Source organism: Aquarana catesbeiana, linkage group LG05 (assembly GCF_042186555.1).
Source record: "Aquarana catesbeiana isolate 2022-GZ linkage group LG05, ASM4218655v1, whole genome shotgun sequence".
In the NCBI taxonomy this organism is placed as follows: Eukaryota; Metazoa; Chordata; class Amphibia; order Anura; family Ranidae; genus Aquarana; species Aquarana catesbeiana.
The window spans coordinates 95,783,250-95,805,638 of record NC_133328.1 but is presented as its reverse complement, the minus strand read 5'-3'; the positions used below and the strand labels follow the sequence as shown (position 1 = coordinate 95,805,638).

Here is a 22,389-nt window from a genome sequence, read left to right as displayed (position 1 = left end):
ACAAAAAGTGCAATAGTGATGGGTGATTTCCACAAAGAACAGTCTTTAGATAAAGTGCAAAATGTGCAGTGACTGGTGCTTTTCCTCTATGCAAGTTCTAGTGCATATCCCAAATGTTTCCCCCAGCCTCTCACCTCCAGCAGCGGCCCCCAATGGGCCAAGTAGAGCGGGTAGATATTCTAGGAGAGGATGTATTTCCTGCAGCGTTTCTTTATCATCAATGAGTCTGTCTCTCTGCAACTCCTCCCGCAGCTCCCAGCAATTCCAGTAGTTATTTAAGAACAAAGGAGAGGTCTCATGGTGCAGTAATTAGAAACACATTTTATTGAAAAACATAATAACTTACATTTAAAATCAAGGCAATCAGTAGATGTATAGAGCTTCCGGGTTCGGCCGTCCCCGAGAAGCGTTGGCACCTGACTCCTCCTACCCTGACGCGTTGCGTCACACCACGTGACTTTATCAAAGGATCCCTTTGATAAAGTCACGTGGTGTGACGCAACGCGTCAGGGTAGGAGGAGTCAGGTGCCAACGCTTCTCGGGGACGGCCGAACTCGGAAGCTCTATACATCTACTGATTGCCTTGATTTTAAATGTAAGTTATTATGTTTTTCAATAAAATGTGTTTCTAATTACTGCACCATGAGACCTCTCCTTTGTTCTTAAATAACTACTGGAATTGCTGGGATTGCTGGGAGCTGCGGGAGGAGTTGCAGAGAGACAGACTCATTGATGATAAAGAAACGCTGCAGGAAATACATCCTCTCCTAGAATATCTACCCGCTCTACTTGGCCCATTGGGGGCCGCTGCTGGAGGTGAGAGGCTGGGGGAAACATTTGGGATATGCACTAGAACTTGCATAGAGGAAAAGCACCAGTCACTGCACATTTTGCACTTTATCTAAAGACTGTTCTTTGTGGAAATCATCCATCACTATTGCACTTTTTGTATGGACTAATTACACCATTGTCACCATTTGGGACAGCATCACTGGTGTGTGATTATCTGTCCTATTGTATTCAATGTTTAATATTTATTTATCATGCACTGATAATGCACTAGAATGTTGATTTATTATTAGGTTATGATTGCATTTTTATTTGGAATTTTATTTTTATATTGTGGATTATACGGAAATTTTGCTGACCTTAGAATATTTTTTGCACTTTAATGTCAGTCTAGTATATTGGTACACTTTTTATTCACCTATTTTGATATCAGCAATAGAAATTATTTCATCTTCAGCTGTTGTTTGTGATACACTGTCAGCTTTATTAACTGCTGTTTGTTTATGATTTAGTTTTTTGGTGTTCATCCAGTTTGGGAAGTCAGCTTATTATATTCACAGGTTCACTATATATGGTCACTTGATGAGGGGTGGCTGTTACAGTTTATATTTATTTTACTGAGCACTGTGACAGTCTTTATTCTATTGAGTATTTTAATTGCTGGTACTCACTTATTCATTCTTACAGTGTAGAACTGATCTTTTCTTGGATTTACTTTGGTATGGTGATATCTTTCCATAGGTCATATTATTTTCTCTGGCATTTATTATATGTGTTAGAGCCTACTTTGCCAACTTTATCCTATATCTTAGATGAGTATAGTTGTTATATCAGATTATTTGATTGTTACTGACTGATGAAGTAGCGCCACATATTTTTATGTAATATTCTAGTCTGGGGAAACTGAGTGGACCCATCTGTGTTGGCAGCTCTTTATCGGGTATTGTACCGTCAGTTTCAGGGTTTTCGTTCACATTGTGGTTCTTTGCGCATTAGTTTTTATACATTTATATGGTACCGCATGTTGCTTAAAACCTACTAACTTCCTGTGTATCTTGGTACAGGTCCACTTTAACTGCTTGCCATACAGGGCAATTTTGACATTTCTTACGCACTTGTTAAAATCAGCATTTTTTTTCTCTAAAATGAGTTTGTGTTGATGCACACCAGGCAGTGCAAAAAAAAAGGCCAGAACTGCTGGCAGAAAAAAAACGTATAAAAAAAAGTTCAGATGGAACATATTGTACATGTCTTGATGTTTTGGCGCTTATCAAATGCAAATTTATGGGTAAATACAAAAAGAGAATGCTATGTTGAGTAAATAGGTACCAAACATCAAGATTTAAAATTGCGCACTCCTGTGAAATTGCGACAACCTACAGTGCCTAAAATTATCCACAGGTGATGCTTTAAATGCCTTTACAGGTTATAAGTTTAGAAATAAAAGTGAGCTCGGACACTAGCATTATTTCTCTCACTCTGAGGCGATGCCTCACAAGTGCGGTGCGTACCTGTGTGCAGGTTTGCATTTATGTGTGAACAAAAAACAATACCAGGTCGGTTCCAGAATTAGTTGATACCCTCCTGACTGTTGGCAGGTGTTTTCGTTTTTGGCCTCTGTGCTCTCAGCTGCCAAACAATTTTAGAACACCCTCTTCTTCTTTTTTTGTATTTTTCTCCCCCTATTCTAAACATTCCCATTTCCCCTTTTGCCACCATCGGAGCATCAATCCCATCTTTTTGGTATAAAAATTTAAAACCTACACTATGTTTCAGCAATGCTTAAAGTGAAGAGGCTCTGGCACCTCACCCGAGTGTGTACTTTCTGGAAGTTCTTTGTGTTTGGGTTGACACAGTTTCTCAGTTGTTAAGCAGAGTATGATCACCCCAGGGAGATTGCTGGCTTACAACTACACCTTTGTGGCCCAAGGGGCTCATGGTGCTAAATCTTTTCTTTCTGGTTATGTATGCACACTGATATTTGTTTCATGTTATTCATTGTCTAATAACGGTGTATTAAAATACCTATAAATGGAAAAAACAAAAAAAACAAAACAATACCAGGATCATGGTTTCAGCAACACATATGCAAGGAACTAGACCTGTCCTTTTGATTTAATGCCATCCAAAACTAAATGTCATTGTGGGATCCCTCACAGAAACATTGTGGTGATGTATGGGCTGCTGTTGTAGAGTTGGATCACTCCATGTTGTCTGAACTAGATGCCCATTATTTAAGCATAGAAAAACAATTCTGGAGGATAATTAAATAGGTCAGTACATTCAAAACTGATATTTAGGTTTTAGGTAGATATTGGAGAATTAAATCAATTTCTTTTTCTGTATCTCCCGCAATAGTGTGTGAAGATTCAGTATGGATAGAAAGAGCAGGGAGCGGTTGTAAACTGAGATTTGGCAGCTGGAACTCTCAGACCTACAAAAAACCAGCATGTGAATTCATTCAAATTCCAGAAGTTTTCGAAATATCACCTTGCATAGGACTGACCCTTTTGATTACTTCCTAGACTTGACTAATGTATTTAGGATTCAATCTCGTCTATGTCTTTTCATTTATCTAGAAAAAAATCCTAGAAAGATACAGTGAGGGAAAACTATTTGATCCCCTGCTGATTTTGTAGGTTTGCCCACTGACAAAAATGATTAGTCTATAATTTTAATGGTAGGTTTATTTTAACAGCGAGAGACAGAATGACAACAAAAACATCCAGAAAAACGCATTTCAAAAAAGTTATAAATTGATTTGCATTATAATGAATGAAATGAAGTATTTGACCCCTTCGCAAAACATGACTTAGTACTTAGTGGCAAAACCCTTGCTGGCAATCACAAAGGTCAGACTTTTTTTGTAGTTGGCTACCAGGTTTGCACACATCTCAGGAGGGATTTTGTCCCACTCCTCTTTGCAAATCCTCTCCAAGTCATTAAGTTTTCGTGGCTGACTTTGGTAACTCGAACCTTCAGCTCCCTCCACATTTTCTATGGCATTAAGGTATGAAGACTGGCTAGGCCACTTCAGGACCTTACCCACTTAAAAGGCTGGAAGGATTTGCCCCCTTAATGACGAGGCCGTTTTTTCCTGTACGGCACTGAGTCGCTTTAACTGAAAATTGCGGGGTTGTGCGACGCTGTACCCAAACAAAATTGATGTTCTTTTTTTCCCCACAAATAGAGCTTTCTTTTGGTGGTATTCGATCACCTCTGCTGTTTTTCTTTTTTGCTCTATAAACAAAAAGCGACAATTTTGGAAAAAAAATTTACTTTTTGCTATAATACAAAAAAAAAAAAAAAAAAAAAAAAAAAATGTATTCATCAGTTTAGGCCGATATATTCTACATATTTTTGGTAAAAAGAAATAGGATTTTTATTACAGCTTACCTGTAAAATCGTTTTCTTGGAGTACATCATGGGACACAGAGCCTAAGTAATTACTTAATGGGTTATAGGCCACCTTCAGGTGTTGACACTGGTAAACCCAATCAAGGAAGTTCACTCCCTATATAAACCCCTCCTCCTTCCGGGAGCACATCAGTTTTTGTAGCAAAGCAATATACTTAAACCCCATAAAAGAAGGGTGGGACCTCTGTGTCCCATGATGTACTCCAAGGAAAGTATTTTACAGGTAAGCTGTAATAAAAATCCTATTTTCTTTATCATACATCATGGGACACAGAGCCTAAGTAATTACTTAATGGGACATCCCATAGCAATGCTACTTGAGGGGAGGGAGAAACAACCCGCAGGGTACCCAAAGAATTGAGGATTTATACCGCCTGCAGTACACTGTGCCCAAAGGCGATATCCTCACATCTTCTAACATCCACCTGATAAAATTTTTGTGAATGTATGCACTGAAGACCAGGCTGCAGCCTGAGCCGTGGAGGCTTGGTGACGTGGTGACGCACTGCTCAAGAAGCACTAACCGCTCTGGTAGAGTTTGCTTTAACTTGAAAAGGGGGAAGCTTACTCCTTAATTTATAAGTCTGAATTATAACTTGCTGATTCCACTTAGCGACAGTGGATCTAGACACTGCCTGTCCTTTCCTAGGACCCTCTGGCAGAATAAATAAGACATCAGTCTTATGAATCTGAGCAGTTGCCTTTAAACAGATATTCACTGCTCTCACCACATCAAGACAATGTAGTGACTTTCCTTCCCTGGAACATTTTTTTTTTCAAAAAACAAACGATGGCAGGACAATATCTTGGTTCAGGTGAAAACCTGAAAATACTTTTGGCAAAAAGACTAGATGAGGGCGTAACACCACTCTGTTCTCATGAATAATCAAATACGGCTCTTTTCAAGAAAGAGCAGCCAATTCTGAAACCCTCCTTGCTGAGGATATAGCAACCAAAAATACCAGCTTTCTTGTCAGAAGGACTAAGGGAATATGCTGTATCAGTTCAAATGGCTGTTTTTGTAACACTGACAAAACAAAATTCAAGTCTCAAGGGCTTAAAGGTGATTTAACTGGAGGATTAATCTGCATCACCCCTTGTATAAAAATCCCAGACTAAAGAATGCGTAGCAAGCGGCCTTTGAAATAAGATCGATAAGGCTGAGACTTGGCCCTTAATAGTACTCAAGGCCAATTTCATCTCTATACCTAATTGTAGAAAGGCAAGAATTTTGCCTATGATATATCTGCATGGGTGTCAACCCTTGGATTCACACCAGGAAACATAAACCCTCCAGACTCTATAATATATAGTTCTGGAAACTGGTTTCCCCGCATTAATCAAAGTAGAACTAACTGACCCGGAAAGCCCACGTTTCCTCAGAATGTGGGTTTCAATAGCCAGGCCGTTAAATTTAGCGTTCGTAAAGTAGGATGGAATATCGGCCCCTGTGAGAGCAGGTCTGGCCTTAGTGGAAGGGACCATGGATCCTCCACTGCCATCTTTACGATTTCTGCATACCATGACCTTCTGGACCATGCTGGTGCTGCCAGAATTACCGGTTTTCTTTCCAGCTTGATCCTGCAAAGAAGTCGAGGCAGCAACTGAATAGGGGGAAATGCATAGATCAGCGAGAACTGATCCCACGGTATCACCAACGCATCTGTTCTGTATGCGAATGGATCCTTTGTTCTGGACACAAAGTTAACTAACTCTGTTGAACTGGACGCTAGAAGATCTATGTCCGGAGTCCCCCATCTTTGACAAACAGCCTGAACATATGTCGGGGTGAAGAAACCACTCCCGTGGGAATAGTCTGCTGGTGACTTAAGTAGTCCGAGTGCCAATCTTCTATTCCCGGAATGAAGACTCCCGATAGGAATATTTTTTTCTGACCAAGTTAGAATATGGTTCACCTCTCTCTGCGCTGAGAGATTCTTGGTGCCCCCTTTGTTGATTGATATAGGCCACAGCCATGGCACTGATGGATTGGATCCTGTCAGGACAATGCTTTAACCTGGAAGTCCAGGCTTTCAGAGCCAGATGCACTGCCAAATCTCTAGGATTTTGATGGGCAAGGCTCTTTCGGTTCTTGGACAGTTGTCTCCTCTGTCATTTACCACTTTCCAGATGAGTGGCCTGAAGGATTTACCTTTTAGCAGATTCTTTAATAACCACCAATTGAGGCTTTGGGACACCCTTGGGGACAGCCGCATTGGCAAGTCCAAAGCTTGGATTGTTTTGTTCCAAGCAAAATAAAATACTGGTTTGCAACAGTCTCGATTGGAACTGGGCATAGGGAACTGCTTTGAATGAAGTCATCATCCTTTCTAAAAACCTCATTCAAAGGTGAATGGAGGGATCTCCTTTTGACCTGACCATCCACACCAACTCTTTTATGGAGCTGTCTTTTGCCTGGGCAAGAACACCCTTTTTCTGGGCTGTATCTATGATCAGACCCAAATACTCCAGCTTTTTTAGCGGTTTTAAGGGAGCCTTCACTAGGTTGAGAACGCAACCCAGACTTTTCCAGATAACAGGTTGTAATACGTACACCTTACTCCAAACACCGATTGGTCTATTAGCAATAGATCATCTAGGTATGCCAAGACTGTTTAAGCCCTATGCCCTTGTTCTGGCTAGAGGTGGGGCTAGCACTTTTTTGAACACTCGGGGTGCTCTAGCTGGCCTGAAGGGCAAGGCTATAAACTGAGATGCTGCTGTTCTATTTTGAACCGCAGAAACCTTTGGTGAGCGGGAAATATATGGACATGCAGATATGGATATGCATCCCTGATGCCGATAGACGCAAGTTTTGCTCCGTGTAGGATAGAAACTACTGACCTGATCGCCATAGAAAGGAGTGGATCTTTAGGAACGGATTTAGATTCTTTTAGATCTAGAATAGAATTGTTGAATTTCTGTGTGGATCTGTACATGAACAGGAAATGCATGAAAAAGGCAGTGAAGGTTTTAAGGAACCTAAGAAAAAACAGAACTATCAGCTGATTCTACTAGAGGTAGCTTGAAAGAGGCACAAACCATCTCTGTAAGAGATTTGTACCAGCAATCTCTCAGATTGTGAGGCTGAAGAAAGGTTCAACTTCAGTTGTTTCCTCCGCAGAGGAGTAATCGGTTTGCCTTTCTTTCCTGATCACCTGAGGGTAACCCCTCATCCTCTACCCACTGTTCCCTTGATAAGGGATCTAAGGTGGGGTAACACACTTCCTATCCTTGGACAGCGGATGTGTTTAAAGTCACTAATTTTCCTTCTAGGCCCTGCACGGCGGAGGAAAAACGCATTTTCAATCATGTATACAGGGGCTGAATGTTTTTCTCCTCTAGAGTGACTGTGGAGCTGCCCCTGGCGCAGAGGAAGGAGTCCATTTTAAATAAAAGTACGTTTATACCTTCTTTTTAGGCAAGAAAGTACCTTTCCTGCTAGAAATAATTTGGACGTATTTAACCAAATTCTCCCCAAATAGTCGCTCCCAATGAAAGGGGAAACTAGTCAGAAGCTTTTTTGCAAGATGCTTAGCTGACCAACCCTTTAACCACAGGGTCCTGCGCATGTGTTTTAGCACAAGCGCAAGGCAGGACGCTTGATGGATAGAGTCCCTTCATGGCGTCCATGGCAAAACATAGCGCCCTTGGTAGTTCGGCTACTCATGGGCCTGTTGTGCAGGGACCTCCCCTAAGGGCCTCTTGAACTGGTCCTTTTAGGGACTGACAGGTGCCTATTGCAGCGACTGTAGACTGAGAATGGTACCTGCCAGGAAAAAAAGGATTTTAACAAAAAAAAAAAAACAACTTATCTTTAAGCATTTGTGCATTGTCTACTGGACAAGTTATGCTGAAAATCGCAGCACCTATTGCTGGTACTTTTCATCTTTTGTGAATTTCTCCTCCATGGGATAGAGAACTGAGAAAATCTTTGGAGGGAAAAAATGCTTATCCGGATGATCCCATTCAGCATAAATAAGCTTTTCTAGTAATGCATGAACAAGCTGTATTAGTCTATTATGTCTCTCACTGTTAAAATAAAAAAATAATACCATTAAAATTATAGACTGATCATTTCTTTGTCAGTGGGCAAACGTACAAAATCAGCAGGGGATCAAATACTTTTTTCCCCTCACTGTATCTTTCCACCTATGTATAGGGATAAAAGCAGACATAACTACACATTTCAAGTACATCTTCATTAGCACCATCTTGTGGCTAATATATAAAGGGCAAGCCAGACATCTCATAAATTCAAAATCATAACACATTAGCTCAAATAATTGTAAATCTTGTATATTATATTATATTGATGCACAAACCTTGAAAATCAACTGGGAATAATAATCTGAAACACCATCAAGGGAGGCACAGCCGAAGGTCCCCAGAAGACGACTCCCAGCACTTATTGGGCCAGTGCCATAAGGAAGAAACTGTGCAAAATTCATTCCCACAATTGGCTCAATTAGAGGAAGTAGAGAGAGTTGCTGAAAAGAAAAAAGCATGTAAAACCATGCTGCTAATTTTGCAGTGCAAATAAGTCCACAGATGAAGAGATTTTAAAAGAAAACAAAGTGCAGCTAGCATGCACATGACCTGGAGAAACCTGAGAATAAAATTGTAAGACAAGAACCTTTCTTTAGTATTAAGGATTGTCACCTGGGTAGGTAGCCACACATTCCACAAAAGCGGTCAACAGAAGGGTCTCCAACAGACTTCCCTATTACCTAAATCTTCATGAACCAAGGTGGAGACGTGCGTGTTTTGGGTGCATGTTTCTGTTTGTCTAGTTTCCCAGAAAATGAGCAGTTTTTGCACACAGCACCCTCAGCTTGAAACACAGGATTAACTCCTTTTTAACCTTAAATTAGGTTTCATTTTCCATACTGCAAACTGACTTGCTTGGTGGGATTGCTCCCAGTAAGACCCCTTTCACACCGAGGCGCTTTACAGGCGCTATAGCGCTAAAAATAGTGCCTGCAAAGCGCCTCTCCTGTTACTCCAATGTAAAAGCCCAAGGGCTTTCACAATGGAGCGGTGCGCTGGCAGGACATCAAAAAAGGTCCTGCAAGCAGCTTCGAGGAGTTTTAGGAGCGGTGTATACACCGCTCCTAAAGCGTCCCTGCCCATTGTGATGGAAGATATAAAGCAAATATACCGCGCTGTCTGCAATCAATGTAAAAAAGCAGCTAGCACAGCAATAGATCAATTGCAAAGAATGAAAACATGTGAACAGTAAGTGCAGTGCTCAGAATAAACTGAAAAATAGAAATATACATAAAGTGCACATAAATGATCCAGAATGAAACTCAAACAACATATATATGCAGGCAATGAGTATGGACATTAAATATACAGCCAAGATAGGGGATGGACACTCTGTGTGGTAAGTTAATATCACCTCCAACACGATATCCAGATCCACAAGTAAAAATAAGTAAGCCTCCAATAGTGCATTACCAAAAGATGAGCCAAGTTTATTGCATAAAAAACTGCTTACATCAAAGCAACAGAAAGCATGCCAAACATAGACCGAAAACTGCATACCGCAGGCCGGAAGTGACGTATGAGGTGGCGTAGAACGCCGTTTTCGGTCTATGTTTGGCATGCTTTCTGCTGCTTTGATGTAAGCAGTTTTTTATTCAATAAACTTGGCTCATCTTTCGGTAATGCACTATTGGAGGCTTACTTATTTTTACTTGTGGATCTGGATATCGTGTTGGAGCTGATATTAACTTACCACACAAGAGTGTCCATCCCCTATCTTGGCTGATCCTGAATCCCGGAACCGAGGCTACTATCCAATAGATGGATTAAGGCATTTACTTATGTCATTAAGGTAAGAGTTCTGAGAGCACATTGTGTCGGTGTTTATATATATCACTGGAACTACAGTCAACATTGTGTGTGTTTTTAACTTTGTTGTGAAGATTTTTGGACTTTTGCACTTTACACATTGGACTTTTATTTCAATTTTTACATTTATTTTTACACTAAGCTCTTGGACTTTGTATTTGATATTCATCAATTTTTATTAACACTTGGATCCTACATTACATTGTCACTACAGGTTTATTAGGATGTTATCACAATAAGGATGTTTTGATCACATAGTTTATGCGCAGGATCATTTATATAATTTTATATATACATTTTTTATGTTATTATTAGGTGATTTGTGATCACTGTTTGATTTTGCAGCATTTCTACACTCATTTATTAATAGGTTTTAGTTCACTTTAGTAGTGCAGAGGCTTTTTCACTATTTATTCTACATAATGTAATCCCATTTAAATAAGAAGTAATTTATTCAATAAAAAAGGAGGAAATACACTCACGTTTTAGTAGATTAAAAAGCGCTTTGGAATAAAACAGTGACTTCAGCAGAGCGTTACCTATCCCACTGAGGTCCATTGTAGGAGTTGGTCTTCTGGTTCACTTGCTCCGGTAAGCCTTTTGACTCTGTGGTGGTGGATCACTTATCAAGTTTGGGCACGTTTTCCTTTGTCACATCGTTATCCAGTTCAAGTGTCAGTTATTTTGGATATCTACAATTTATTGTTTGGTTCACCTGTCCAAACACTAAAGGACTATAATTTATTTTTTAAATATTTTTTTTCCTTCACTTCATTGGACATCATTCACTCATATTTTGATTGTCACATAGTATATGAATTTTTTGGTTGATTATACACGTATATTTAGTGTCTATACGCATTGCCTGCATATATATGTTGTTTGAGTTTCTTCCTGGATCATTTATGTGCACTTAATATATATATATATTTTTCAGTTTATTCTGAGATTTATTCTGAGCGCTGCACTTACTGTTCACGTGTCCCCGCCCATTAAACTCAATGGGCAGCGGCGCTTTGGACCCTTTTTCGGTCGCTAGCAGGGGTTAAAAGCGGCCGCTAAAACGATGGAAAAGTCTTATCGCCAACTCTCGGGCGCTGTGAGTGTGAAAGGGCTTTAATTGTTTATAATACATTGTTTCATCAGACCTTTGAAGTTACTGCACCCACCAATGACATATCTTAGCGGAAGCAATACAAAGCCTTTTTTTCTTTAGCTTGGAAAATAAGGAAACCATAAGTATATAGTGAGGAGGCAAACTGTAAAAGATGACAACCATAATAAAAATGAAAGGCAATCAGAAGACCAAATTTAATGCTAATATTTCATTTTTAAAGTGGTTGTGAAGGTAAAATGTTTTTTTACCTTACTGCATTCTCTGCAATAATGAAAAAAAAACCTTTTAATCGTAGCTCCCCCTAAATACTCACCTGACCCGATCTCCATCTAATTGTAGTGTGTGAGTATACCTCTGCGCTACCCAAAATGTGGATAAAATCAAAATAATATTATACAAAGTAAACTAGTAGTGTGCAATAAATTGCAAACTGCTGCATCCACCTATTGTGTTCCCACAAATAAAACAGTATGTAAAGTGTTAATTGGTGTCACGCAGGCTCAGTTGTGCAAATAAAGATATCACATATTTTGTTCTGTATCGTGCATCATGTACCATTCAAAATATAATAGTGTTAAACCATAGACATATATAGTGGTACACAAAGTACAGTCCATAATACAGGTGTGTAATAAAAAAAAAAAAAATAATATATAGAATAGTTAATTCCTCCAGCGACGGCAGAACTCTTACCATAGAAGTTACCCTGATGAAGTCACGTGCCGTGACATAATGCGTAGGGCATTCCGGACCGGAAGTGATGCAAGAGACTGGCAAGTCACTGTATTTACACCTAATAGAGCTTTTTTTAACTGTAAGATTTACTATTGCAATGAATTACTGTTACGTTTAACGACTACACTATGGGGGAATACTTTCTTTTACCCTAAACATATGGAGTGAGGGTGGGAGATTGAACCTTTAAAGGGACCACCACCTAGGATTACCTGGAGATTCCTGGAACACCTGGAATAGAGCGAAGTCAGATGTAACATCAACCCGGATACTACATACAAAGGCTTTATTACTGCCTTTCTAAGGTGGGAGTTCTGGGAGCATAGAGGTGGCACAAGAAAGTGAAAGCACACCGTTTTGGTTTTATAAATGCACAAAAACAGCACTTTATTGGGAGAACATTGCATTTGATACATCGCTGCTGGAGGAATGAACTAATCTACATTTTATTTAATTTGATTATACACCTGATCTCCATCTAATGCTGTGCACATCTGCAGCAGCTCTTCTCCCCTCCCTCACAGGCTTGGTGAGACCAGTGGGAGCCATTGCTGTGAGTCAAAACCCGTGAGCAGAGAGCAGGGGATGGGGCTGAGCTGCATGTCTGAATAAACACAAACAGCCCAGTTTAGGATCGAGAATGCAAGAGTGCCCTTACAGGAAGTGGCTTCCCCAGGGGGCACTGAGCGGGGGGGGAGGGGGATATAAACGTTATAATCAATGGAATAGTTATCACAACTTACTTAAACACAGTGTGAGTAACTTGCAGTATAATTCCACACATAAATACAAATTCACAAGTAGTATATCATAGTTAAGGTATAAGCATGCAATTAGTGGACCATAACTTTCCTTAGCCTTTAACCTAAGAAGGTGGGAAGCCTGGAAAAACAAAAATAGCAAGGATAATCCTCATCTATTACTGGACACCCAAATTAAAAAAAGAGGGTGAAGGATATAGAAGGAAGGGAAAAAAAAAAAGGGGGGGGGGGTTGTAGAAAATTAGGTAAACCTCCTTCACTCAACGCTCCACCGTTTCCCCCATAGGGGTACTGGTCTCAGATTGGTCTAACATAGATCTATACTCTGCAGAAAATGTAAATTCGTGCCAGCAAGACCACTTCTTCAAAAAAATTTGTCATGAGTACCTCTATCAGAATAGAGGATAGCAAACATCTAAGCTTTACAATTACTTTAAAACTGTTCCAATGAATGGACTTTGAAAGAAAATCTAAAATTAACGTTTACTGTTTACCTGTTTTATATGAGTGAAAGTCTCAGAAGAGGCAAATATAGGGGGTTTCTGCTCCTCTTCCTTCTTCCTTTTCTTAGAGCGAGGGACGGCAGCCTTTTCTGTATTTCTCTGAACTCTCTTATTCCTTGGTTTCTTCCTCTCCATATCAAAATCAGTTCTTGAGAGCAAGTTCTGGTTAATATTAAAATTGACCAGCTCCTTACTCTCTGAGGGGTGCTGAGAGAAGAAAGGTATCAATCAAATGTATTTTAATCAATGCTTAGTACAGTTTTTGTATGAATCTAGTCTTGAAATATTTGCAAAAAACTGACAAAATATTTCTAATATGGATAATTCATGTATATGCTATGTTTCCTGCATAATGTACACTTTAGAGTTATTCCATTTAAAAGATTTCCACAGCTGTCCACTATAATGGCTACAAGCACTTTTTTTACATCAAATGTCAGGATGCAAAAGGGAGACCTGCTCTTTACTGTCCTGTGATTGGCTTTCTAAGCCGACTAGCAACAGTAAACAGAAATTGCCAATCATGTAGTACAAAAGAGACATATCTGGTAAAATGCAAAATGGAAACTGCCATCAGAGAGCACTTTCTCCTGATCTGACAACATAATAAGCTACTTTGGGCTTTTTTAAGCCAAGTTCTCACTTCCAGGACATGTAAAAAATCATTTCTCTTAATGCAGGGATAGACAAACTAATGGTAAACCCAGTAGTAAACTTTAAAAAGAAAGAGGCAATTTACAGCACCAAAACAAATGTACTTACATTTACAATAATAGAAAATTAAAGAAAAAAGTATAGCAAGTAATAAACCATCATTAGAAAGGAGGTTGTCCTGTGACCTGTACTATACTCCAAGTTATGGAATTTACAGCAAATCAAAATTCCTTTAATGGTAATCTTAGAGCACATGACACAGGCTGAGTATTCATAGTCCATTAGAATTAGACATCCCCAAGCGATAAAAGAAAAGGGTGGGCAACAACTAGGCAAGCAGAACTGTGCCAACAGGCTCAGTAACATGGATCAACAGACCCAACTTCAGAGTGCAGCTGCAAGAACCTTGTGGCCAAAAGCTGCATCTGTAGAAAACTGGACATCCACCTGGTAGAGCTTTGAAAAGTATAAACAGAAGACCAAGTGGCAGCCTTATAAAGCTGGGCAACAGAGGCACAATGTTGAAATGCACCATCTGGCAATAGTGGATTTTGAAGATGTTCCTTGTGAGATGAGTAGGACAAATAGGGAGTTCACCTTCCCGATAGAAACTGGAGCTTTGAGGTAGACTCTGATGGTTCTGACCATGAACATGGCCCAATAGTCCACACCTGGGATGGGGACAGCAGGGATTGCTGGACAGTGTTTCTCCATCAATAAGATGCTCTTGCTTGTTTTTTTTTTTCCAAGGTTGCATGACTCCTGCTGTCCCCTTGGTGATTAACCTCTTGCCGACCGCCCTATAGCAGAATTACTGCTACAGGATGGCCATGCTGTGCAGAATCACGTATATATACACGTGATTCTGCATTTCCATGTAGGGGGCCTGCCGCACCGATCAGCAGTTGCCGCCACTGAATGTCCGCCGGCACCCACAGATCATCCAGCAGAGACACAGGATCACAGCAGCCCCCTAGTGGTGCACCCCCTAGGCGGAAGAGCAGTATATATGCTATAGGGCGGTCCTTAAGTGGTTATTTATACCCCTCCCTTCCTTAGCAAAAAGCAAAGAGAAGAATGTATTTACATTGTTGCCTCCTCTCCTTGTTCATTCGTAAACAACTTCCCTTGACCATCCTTTATGGGGTCCTATATGCTCTGTTTTTTTTTTTTTTTTTTACTATTAACCGATTGCCGACCAGCTCACGCCGATATACGCTGGTAGAATTGCACGACTGGGCAAAACCCCGTACGGGTACGTCTTCCCCTTTAAGAGCTGCCAGAGGGTGCACGTGTCGCTGCACAGCGGGGGACCCGATACGCGTGGCCGGCAGGCATGATCGAGTGCACAAGAGCCAGACCGGGGATTTGTGTGTGTAAACACACACAAATCCCTGTTCTGTCAAAGGAGAGGAGACATATTGTTTGTTCCTACCAAGTAGGAACAACGATATGTCTCCTCCCCCAGTCAGTCCTATCCCTATAAAGTTAGAACACATCTAGGGAACACACATTTAACCCCTTGATCGCCCCCTAGTGTTAACCCCTTCCCTACCAGTGACATTTACACAGTAATCAATGCATATTTATAGCACTGATCGCTGTATAAATGTCAATGATCCCAAATGTGTCAAAAGTGTCCGATCTGTCCGTCACAATGTCGCAGTACCGCTAAAAATCGCAGATCATAGCCATTACTAGTAAAAAAATAAATAATAAAAATGCCATAAATCTTTCCCATTCTTATTACATTCTTTGTAGAGTTTGAATGCTGACAATGACCACTTGGATTTATACTTTTTAAAGGACAGTTGTTTTTTGTTTAATATGCCTTTTTACACGCAAATTTAGCCACCCAGGTTGAACAGGCTCTTTTATACTTATTGCCCATTGGAAGACACTGGCTAATGCCATTAATTTATTCCCCCATTTCTTGCAGAGATTTTTGTTTCTAGAATATCTTCCCAGTTAGTGCTTTAACCACTTAAGGACCGGAAGGGATTTACCCCCTTAAAGACCAGGCAATTTTTTGGCACTGCATTGCTTTAACTGACAACTGCGCAGTTCTGTGAAGCTGTACCCAAACAAAATTGATGTTGATATTAGGCCAATAGGTATTCTATATCTTTGATATAGTAAGATATTTAAGGCTCTACTGGCTAGAGCCCAGCATGGATTCTTGCAGGGGTGAAAATCTTTTCTGGATTTACCCAATCATCATAGATTGCTCATTCTATTTGTGCATGAACAGGAAATGCCTTTGGTACCCAAAAGGGCAAAAGGAGACAGAGGAGAATCAAGAACGCCAATATTGAGGCTTTTGTGCACAAAAGAAGTATATCAACATTGGCAAGCATATTGTGTGAAGCCATAACAAGTGTATAGGAGGTGAGGGTGGAAAATCTTCCGCAGTCTCTTCTAACACCACTTCCTGCTCCTCTTCAGTTCCTTATAGGTCTGCTTATGGCAGGCATATTGTGATCAAATTCAGGTAGAGGCAGCGGAACTAGAGCAGGAACCTGGCATTTTCGAGCCCTGGACAGGGATGGCTGTACTAAAGCCATTATGTGTCCAAGAAATTGTGACATAGTTGTAGAAAAGCCTGCCCTGTTAGGTTGGCTGCTTGTTGTGAACCTGAGATGGAGCTAGAATTTAATGTAGAAAGCCATGTTAAAATACGATCCTGCATTGGTGCAAGTGAAGCATCATCACTATGAGTTTAAGTGTTCTGCATGCCTTCAGCAGAGCAAAGCTTCACCCGAGCTTTGGCTCTCTTGTGCCTGGTTTCTGCCATTGCTATGGGTGAGGGTATTAGCTTGTGGGGTACTCAGGGAGTAGGGTGCAGAAATAGGGTAAGCATGTCCAAGGAGAAGTATGCAGCAACCTGGGTGCACACCAACCTGTAGTGTAGTTCTCGCAGAAAAAGGCTTTATGTGGAAGTGGCAGCAAAGTGTGCAACTGTGGTGTGAACCTGAAGCATAATTACAGGCCGTACCCACAGTGTAGGGCTGGGTACGGCTACCGAGGTTTTACTGAAGATGCGCTGACCTGGATGAGCCGATTCTATTATTGTATTAGAAGAATGTGAGGAGTTGATTGAGGAATTCAAAGTAAAAAAATAAACTAGTAAAGCCGAGAGTGATTTTTCCATAAGGGAGAGGAGGTCCATCACCTTAGAACAGTACCAAAAAATAGAGGACTCAGAGAGTGGGGTAGGGTAACGGGGGCACCCAGGGGATGAATCCTTGAAAGCACCACCAGAGTTCAATCATCTGAAGGTACTAGCCTATAATCCAGGGTCTATGAATATCAAGTCAGTGTCCTATACTCTTTGATTAATATAGGTTGACTCAGATAGTGATTTCTTATGTGCACTGGCTAACTAAAGAGTACTGCCAGGCTAATCCACAAAACCACCAATTTCCTCAACAACAAATTACACTGAAAACAGAAAGATGGTGAAACCTAAATCTTAGGTACATATCTTTTTAAAAATGGCTGCTTGAGAGTAAGCAACTTTAGCTGGAGTATTGTGCTGAGAACATGGGTTAAAGTGCTTCTAACATTAAAAGGTTTTTTTACCCAATGCATTCTGTGCATTAAAGTGATTGTAAGGGTTCATCTTTTAAAAAAAAAACAAACATATACTTACCTCCACTGTGCAGCTCGTTTTGCACAAGTGACCCCGAACCTTGTCTTCTGGGGTCCCCCGGTGGCTTTTGCGGCTCCTTCCTACATCTGATAACTCCCTAGGGGAAGCGCTCTCCCTTGCGGGCACGCTCCCAAATCCAGCATTCAGCGTCCATAGCTGCCGAATGACTCGGTCCCCCCCCCCCCCCCCCCCCCCCGGGTCAATCTATCCAATCAAGAGCCGAGAACCCTGGGCAGAGAGACAGTGCGTCCCCGCCAGGTCAAGTTCCAGGGCTCAGGTAAGTAATACAGGAGGGCTGGTTACTGCCAGGTGTTTTTTCACCTTAATGCATAGGATGCTTAAAGTGAAAAAACACAAAGGTTTACAACCCCTTTAAGGTAAAAAAAACTTTTCAGTACTGTTTTGATCTAATGCTGTGTCCATCTGCAGCGCTGCTGTTCTCTCTTCCTGGCCTGAGACTCTGAAAGCAGCAGGAGCCATGTCAGTCGAATCCTATGAGGAGGGAGTGGAGGGCGTGGCTGAGTATCGCTTTGTGTATCTACAAATACAAACATCCCAACTCAGGAGCTCTCCTGCATAGGTGCCCGCATGGCACAGGGCTTGCTATGGGGGCACCTGCAAGAAGAAGAAATGGACAGTGCTAGCAGGGGACTCAAGAACAGGAAGTAACCTCTGTACAACACCATTGCACAGAGCAGGAAAGTATAACACCTTTTTTATCAAAAATAAATAAATAAAATAACTTTAATATCACCATAACACTTTAAACAGTGCTCATAAATTCATCTTCCCTAAATGTTACTTGTTTTAACATAACACTGACCAAACTCACCAGTGCATCTGCTTGCTTTCCAGCAGACTTAACGTCAACAGGACATTCATCTGATTGTAAAGACTCCTCAGACTTCTGTTGCAACATGACAGGCTGTTTCTTGTTTTTGAGCAAATGTTTTAGTAATTCATTGCCTGATTCCAGTTTTCCAGAAGGTCCAGAGGCAGGGTAAGAGCCGGTTTCCATTAAAACTGCACTGTGCAATGTGGCTTCTTCAGTCTTTAGCGACACTGATGAATTTTTCACCTTTGGGTCAGCTTGCTGTGGAGACTGATCTCCTTCTGTATTCTCCAGTTTTATTTCCTGAATGTTACGTTCTACTTTCGAGTCTGCCTGACCATTGTCTTCCTCCACCCTGGGTTTCTCAAATGCTCCTTTCAGATCTTTAGTGACAAGAGGATCTTCTAATTCAACAGAGTTGCTGTTTACAGTATTTGGTGTAGATGAACGTATTAGGTCAGCCACATGTTCTCGATAACTATCATTATTAGGGACAGTAACAGTTGGTGTTGATGCCTCTGAGATACTTGGAGTCAGTGGAGCTGTAGTATCAGACCGCGGTGTTGAGGGTGGAGACTTTAACGAGTCAGCGTCTTCCTCTTTTTTCTTCTTTCGAGGCCTTTTCTTCTTTCCTTTCTCTTCTGGAATGATTTCAGAGTACAACTGTATAAGGGATTGATTTGGACTTTGAAAACCTGTGGCACTTACTGGCCTGTCTTGTCCAATAGAACGTCCACTATCAGCAACAGGTGATGCCGAGGTGACGTTTGGCATAAATGTGGGTTGAGAAGATGCTTGGGGAAAGCCTGTTTGAGACTCTTGTCCATAAGGAGAGAGCCCTAATGACCTTTTACCTGAGCTCTGTATAAAAGGTACAGTGGGAGGAGAGTTTCCCATGCTTTGGTGGGGCATAACATGTCCCATTTGTGCTTGATGCTGTGGAGATTGTTGAAGAGGCTGTGGAACTGACATAAAGTCGTTTGGTAATTCAGAGGCAAAGAAAGGCATCTGTGACAATGGTCTGTTATTTAGGTCTGGACCAACCATGCCTTGCTGTTCTATTTCTATTCTTTGCTTTATTGCTCGCTGACGATCTACCTCTTGCATAAGCTGTATCCTTTGCCGCTCTTGCTGCTCTCTCAGTCTTTCTTTGCGTTCCCTCTCTTGGAAAGTTTCACTGAAGGGGTTGTTGTCATCAAACTCAACCCTCGGTGGAGCATTGGGATTTTCATGAGCAGCAGGGCCTGCTACTTCAGAACCAGTTGGACGTTGCATCCTTGGTGGATGTGCAAGGCTTCTAGGAGCATGGGGAGGCTGCCATCCTGGCATTCTTGGTTGTGAAGGCTGGCCTGGCATCGTTGGTCCTGGTGGGTGTAGTGCTTGTGGAATTTGAAAGTTTGGTTGGTTAATAGGTGGTGGTGGTCCTCCAGTCATGAGTGCTTGCTGTGGTAGAACTCCAGGCATTAGAGGCGCAACTGAAAATTGTTGTTGCTTGTTCCTGTACTCCTCAATAAGTTCTGTATGTTCTTTTTGTTGTTTTCGAATCTAGTTAAAGAAATAAATTAAAAGCTAGTAGACACACTAGAAATTAGAAGGCAAACATACAGTTGACTAGGCAAATGACAGATTACATAAGTAATGCCTTTTGTGACACTCAGCCATTAACTGGAAGCCTTGTATTTTATCAATGAAAAAGAGGCTTCCTTTTATTGGCTAAGGTAGACATCATGGCATCATTCGCCTGCCTCTCCCCCTCAGCCAATCAGAGGAAGCATTATACTCATTGATAAAAATACGAGGGAGATTTACTAAATTGGTGCACACAGAATCTGATGCAGCTGTGCATAGTAACCCAGGGGTGTAGACATTTTTTTTTTTTAAAAAGTACTTGTCCAAGGGACTAATTCAGAGTCCCCTTTTATTTGTCCCTCATGACAATCTACTTGTTCTGATAAAAACATTTTTTTTTGTTAACCAAAACCATATATAAATAAGGTTTTAAAGTGGTTGTAAACCCACATAGAGGAAAAAAAACCCCTGCAAGACAAAAGCATAATGAGCTAGTACGCATAGACAGATTTGCATAAATGTGGCTAAAAGACGGACTTGCATAGATGTGGCTAAAAGACAGACTTGCATAGATGTGGCTAAAAGACAGATTTGCATAGATGTGGCTAAAAGACAGATTTGCATAGATGTGGAAGGAAGGCAGTTTTGTAGAGAACAGGATGGACAGCATTTCTAGCATATGAAAGCAGATTGAAAATCATTTACCGTTTCCAGCTGCTTTTGCACCATGCTCTGTTGCTCAGTAACATGTTTCAGCTGTTCAGCGTCCTCCTCTGGAAATTCACGCCCAGCTTTCTTTGCCGTTCTCTGTTTAGCTGAAAGGGCTTTTTTAGATTTTCTATGAGCTCCAATCTGTTCTTCTAGAAATTTCTGCTGAATTTGAAGAAGTTGCTGAGTTTCCTGGAGCCACTCTTCATACTGTTTCTTCTGAGAGTCATCTAAGGTGATACAAAGGATATGAAAAAAACCTCCGCTCATTTATGGCACACCATTAACTTAGAATAGGAGTTTTTAAACGGAGATGTGCAAAGACTCTTTAAACAAAAAATATTTGCCCCGTGCTACTTGTAATTGTTATGAGCAGTGCACGTCACAGGATGTTTTTGGATGGAGCAATATCCAGACTGGGATCTAGTACTGATGAAGATGAGACACAAAAATCCTGTTCTAGCATACAACACCCAATAAGACAGTGCAGTCAGTGGGTGAGATATGTGAATATATTTTAAAAGCAAACTAGATACTTACTGACAAATCCTGGACCAAAATTTGGAGGATTGGGTCTAATCATTTGTGGTGCTATGTTTCCATCCTGAAAACAAGACAATTTCTTGTTAAAGTACTACACCATGATAAAAATGTAATACAGAAAGATGCTAAATGATTTTATGAATTTCTAAACAATTTATAAATATCTAAGATGTTGCCTGCAAACCAATGCTGGCTTGGTCTGGAAAAGACCATACCTGTGGGACAGGAGGAGGAGCAACGTTCTGAGCTTCCATCAGCGGTGTGCCTGGCGCCTGCTGTCCCACGAAGGGAAATCTAAAAGACAGGTATGTATGGTGCATGCTTAAATTCAGAAGTTCAACAAAGAAAAGTCAGTTTATCGTTACAAAGTTAATGGAAATGGAGATAAAAGAGATACATAAAAGCTACAAATATTTTGGAAATAATTTTTATTCAAGTAAAACACTTGCTCAGCACAGGCGCAATATAAAGAACACTCTGCATTCTCCCAAAGAATTCAAAGTGTTCTATAAATGAATAGAATTCAGCAGTGACATCTCCAAAGGTGCCTTCCTCCCCACCAGTTTTTGCGGTGGTTCCTGGGCTCTCCTATTCCTCCAGGAAGCATGTGACTGCAGTAAACTGCTCAAACACTGACAGCCAGCAGCAGAAGCTCAGTATCCCTGAGAATAATGAAGTGGGAACAATAAATCTAGGGCCAAAATTCTTGGTTGACACTAAACTGATAACATATAAAGGCTTTTAAAGTGCTGCCTAGGAATATTTGACACTATAGAGGATACCCATCTTAAGGAATATGTGACACTATAGATGCTACCCATCATAAGAAACCTTTTGTGTTTTATACTGCATACTATCCAAGGAAAACGATCTTACTTCAGTGGAAAAAGCCCAATTCCTCAACTGTGGCGGACTATAGTGAATGCTGCCCTACCAATATATAAAGTAACATACTTGAGACGTAACTGCCCTAAGAAATTCATAACTATCTTGGCGGAATGGGTTGAAGCGAGGGAAATGACCCTATGATCAGGCCGCTTTAGGACTGCCTTCGCTAAGCTTTTTAATTGCAGAAGTCCTGATCCTTTTTTCCCTAATTGGAGATGAGGGTAGATATTCCCCTAGCCCTCTGACCTTACCACCTCCTTCCATCCCCTACTAACTTCCTATGGTTCCTCTCTCCACCCTGCCCCTGTAAGGATATACATGGTTTAATGTGTTCTGTATATGGTTACTATGACATATTCCAT

At 40.9% G+C, this 22,389-nt stretch overlaps 1 protein-coding gene across 10 annotated transcripts in view; it reads right to left on the bottom strand.

Moving 5' to 3' along the window:
• KMT2C (lysine methyltransferase 2C) overlaps positions 1 to 22,389 on the bottom strand; it is a 454,559-nt gene that overhangs the window by 51,631 nt on the left and 380,539 nt on the right. For all 10 annotated transcript variants that reach the window (XM_073629967.1, XM_073629969.1, XM_073629975.1 and 7 more), the window contains 6 exons: positions 21,355 to 21,433; positions 21,137 to 21,200; positions 20,594 to 20,826; positions 18,320 to 19,864; positions 13,173 to 13,388; positions 8,532 to 8,696 (listed from right to left, as the gene is read on the bottom strand). In XM_073629967.1, coding sequence (XP_073486068.1) covers positions 8,532 to 8,696; positions 13,173 to 13,388; positions 18,320 to 19,864; positions 20,594 to 20,826; positions 21,137 to 21,200; positions 21,355 to 21,433 — 2,302 coding nt within the window. The remainder of the gene's footprint in view (positions 1 to 8,531; positions 8,697 to 13,172; positions 13,389 to 18,319; positions 19,865 to 20,593; positions 20,827 to 21,136; positions 21,201 to 21,354; positions 21,434 to 22,389) is intronic.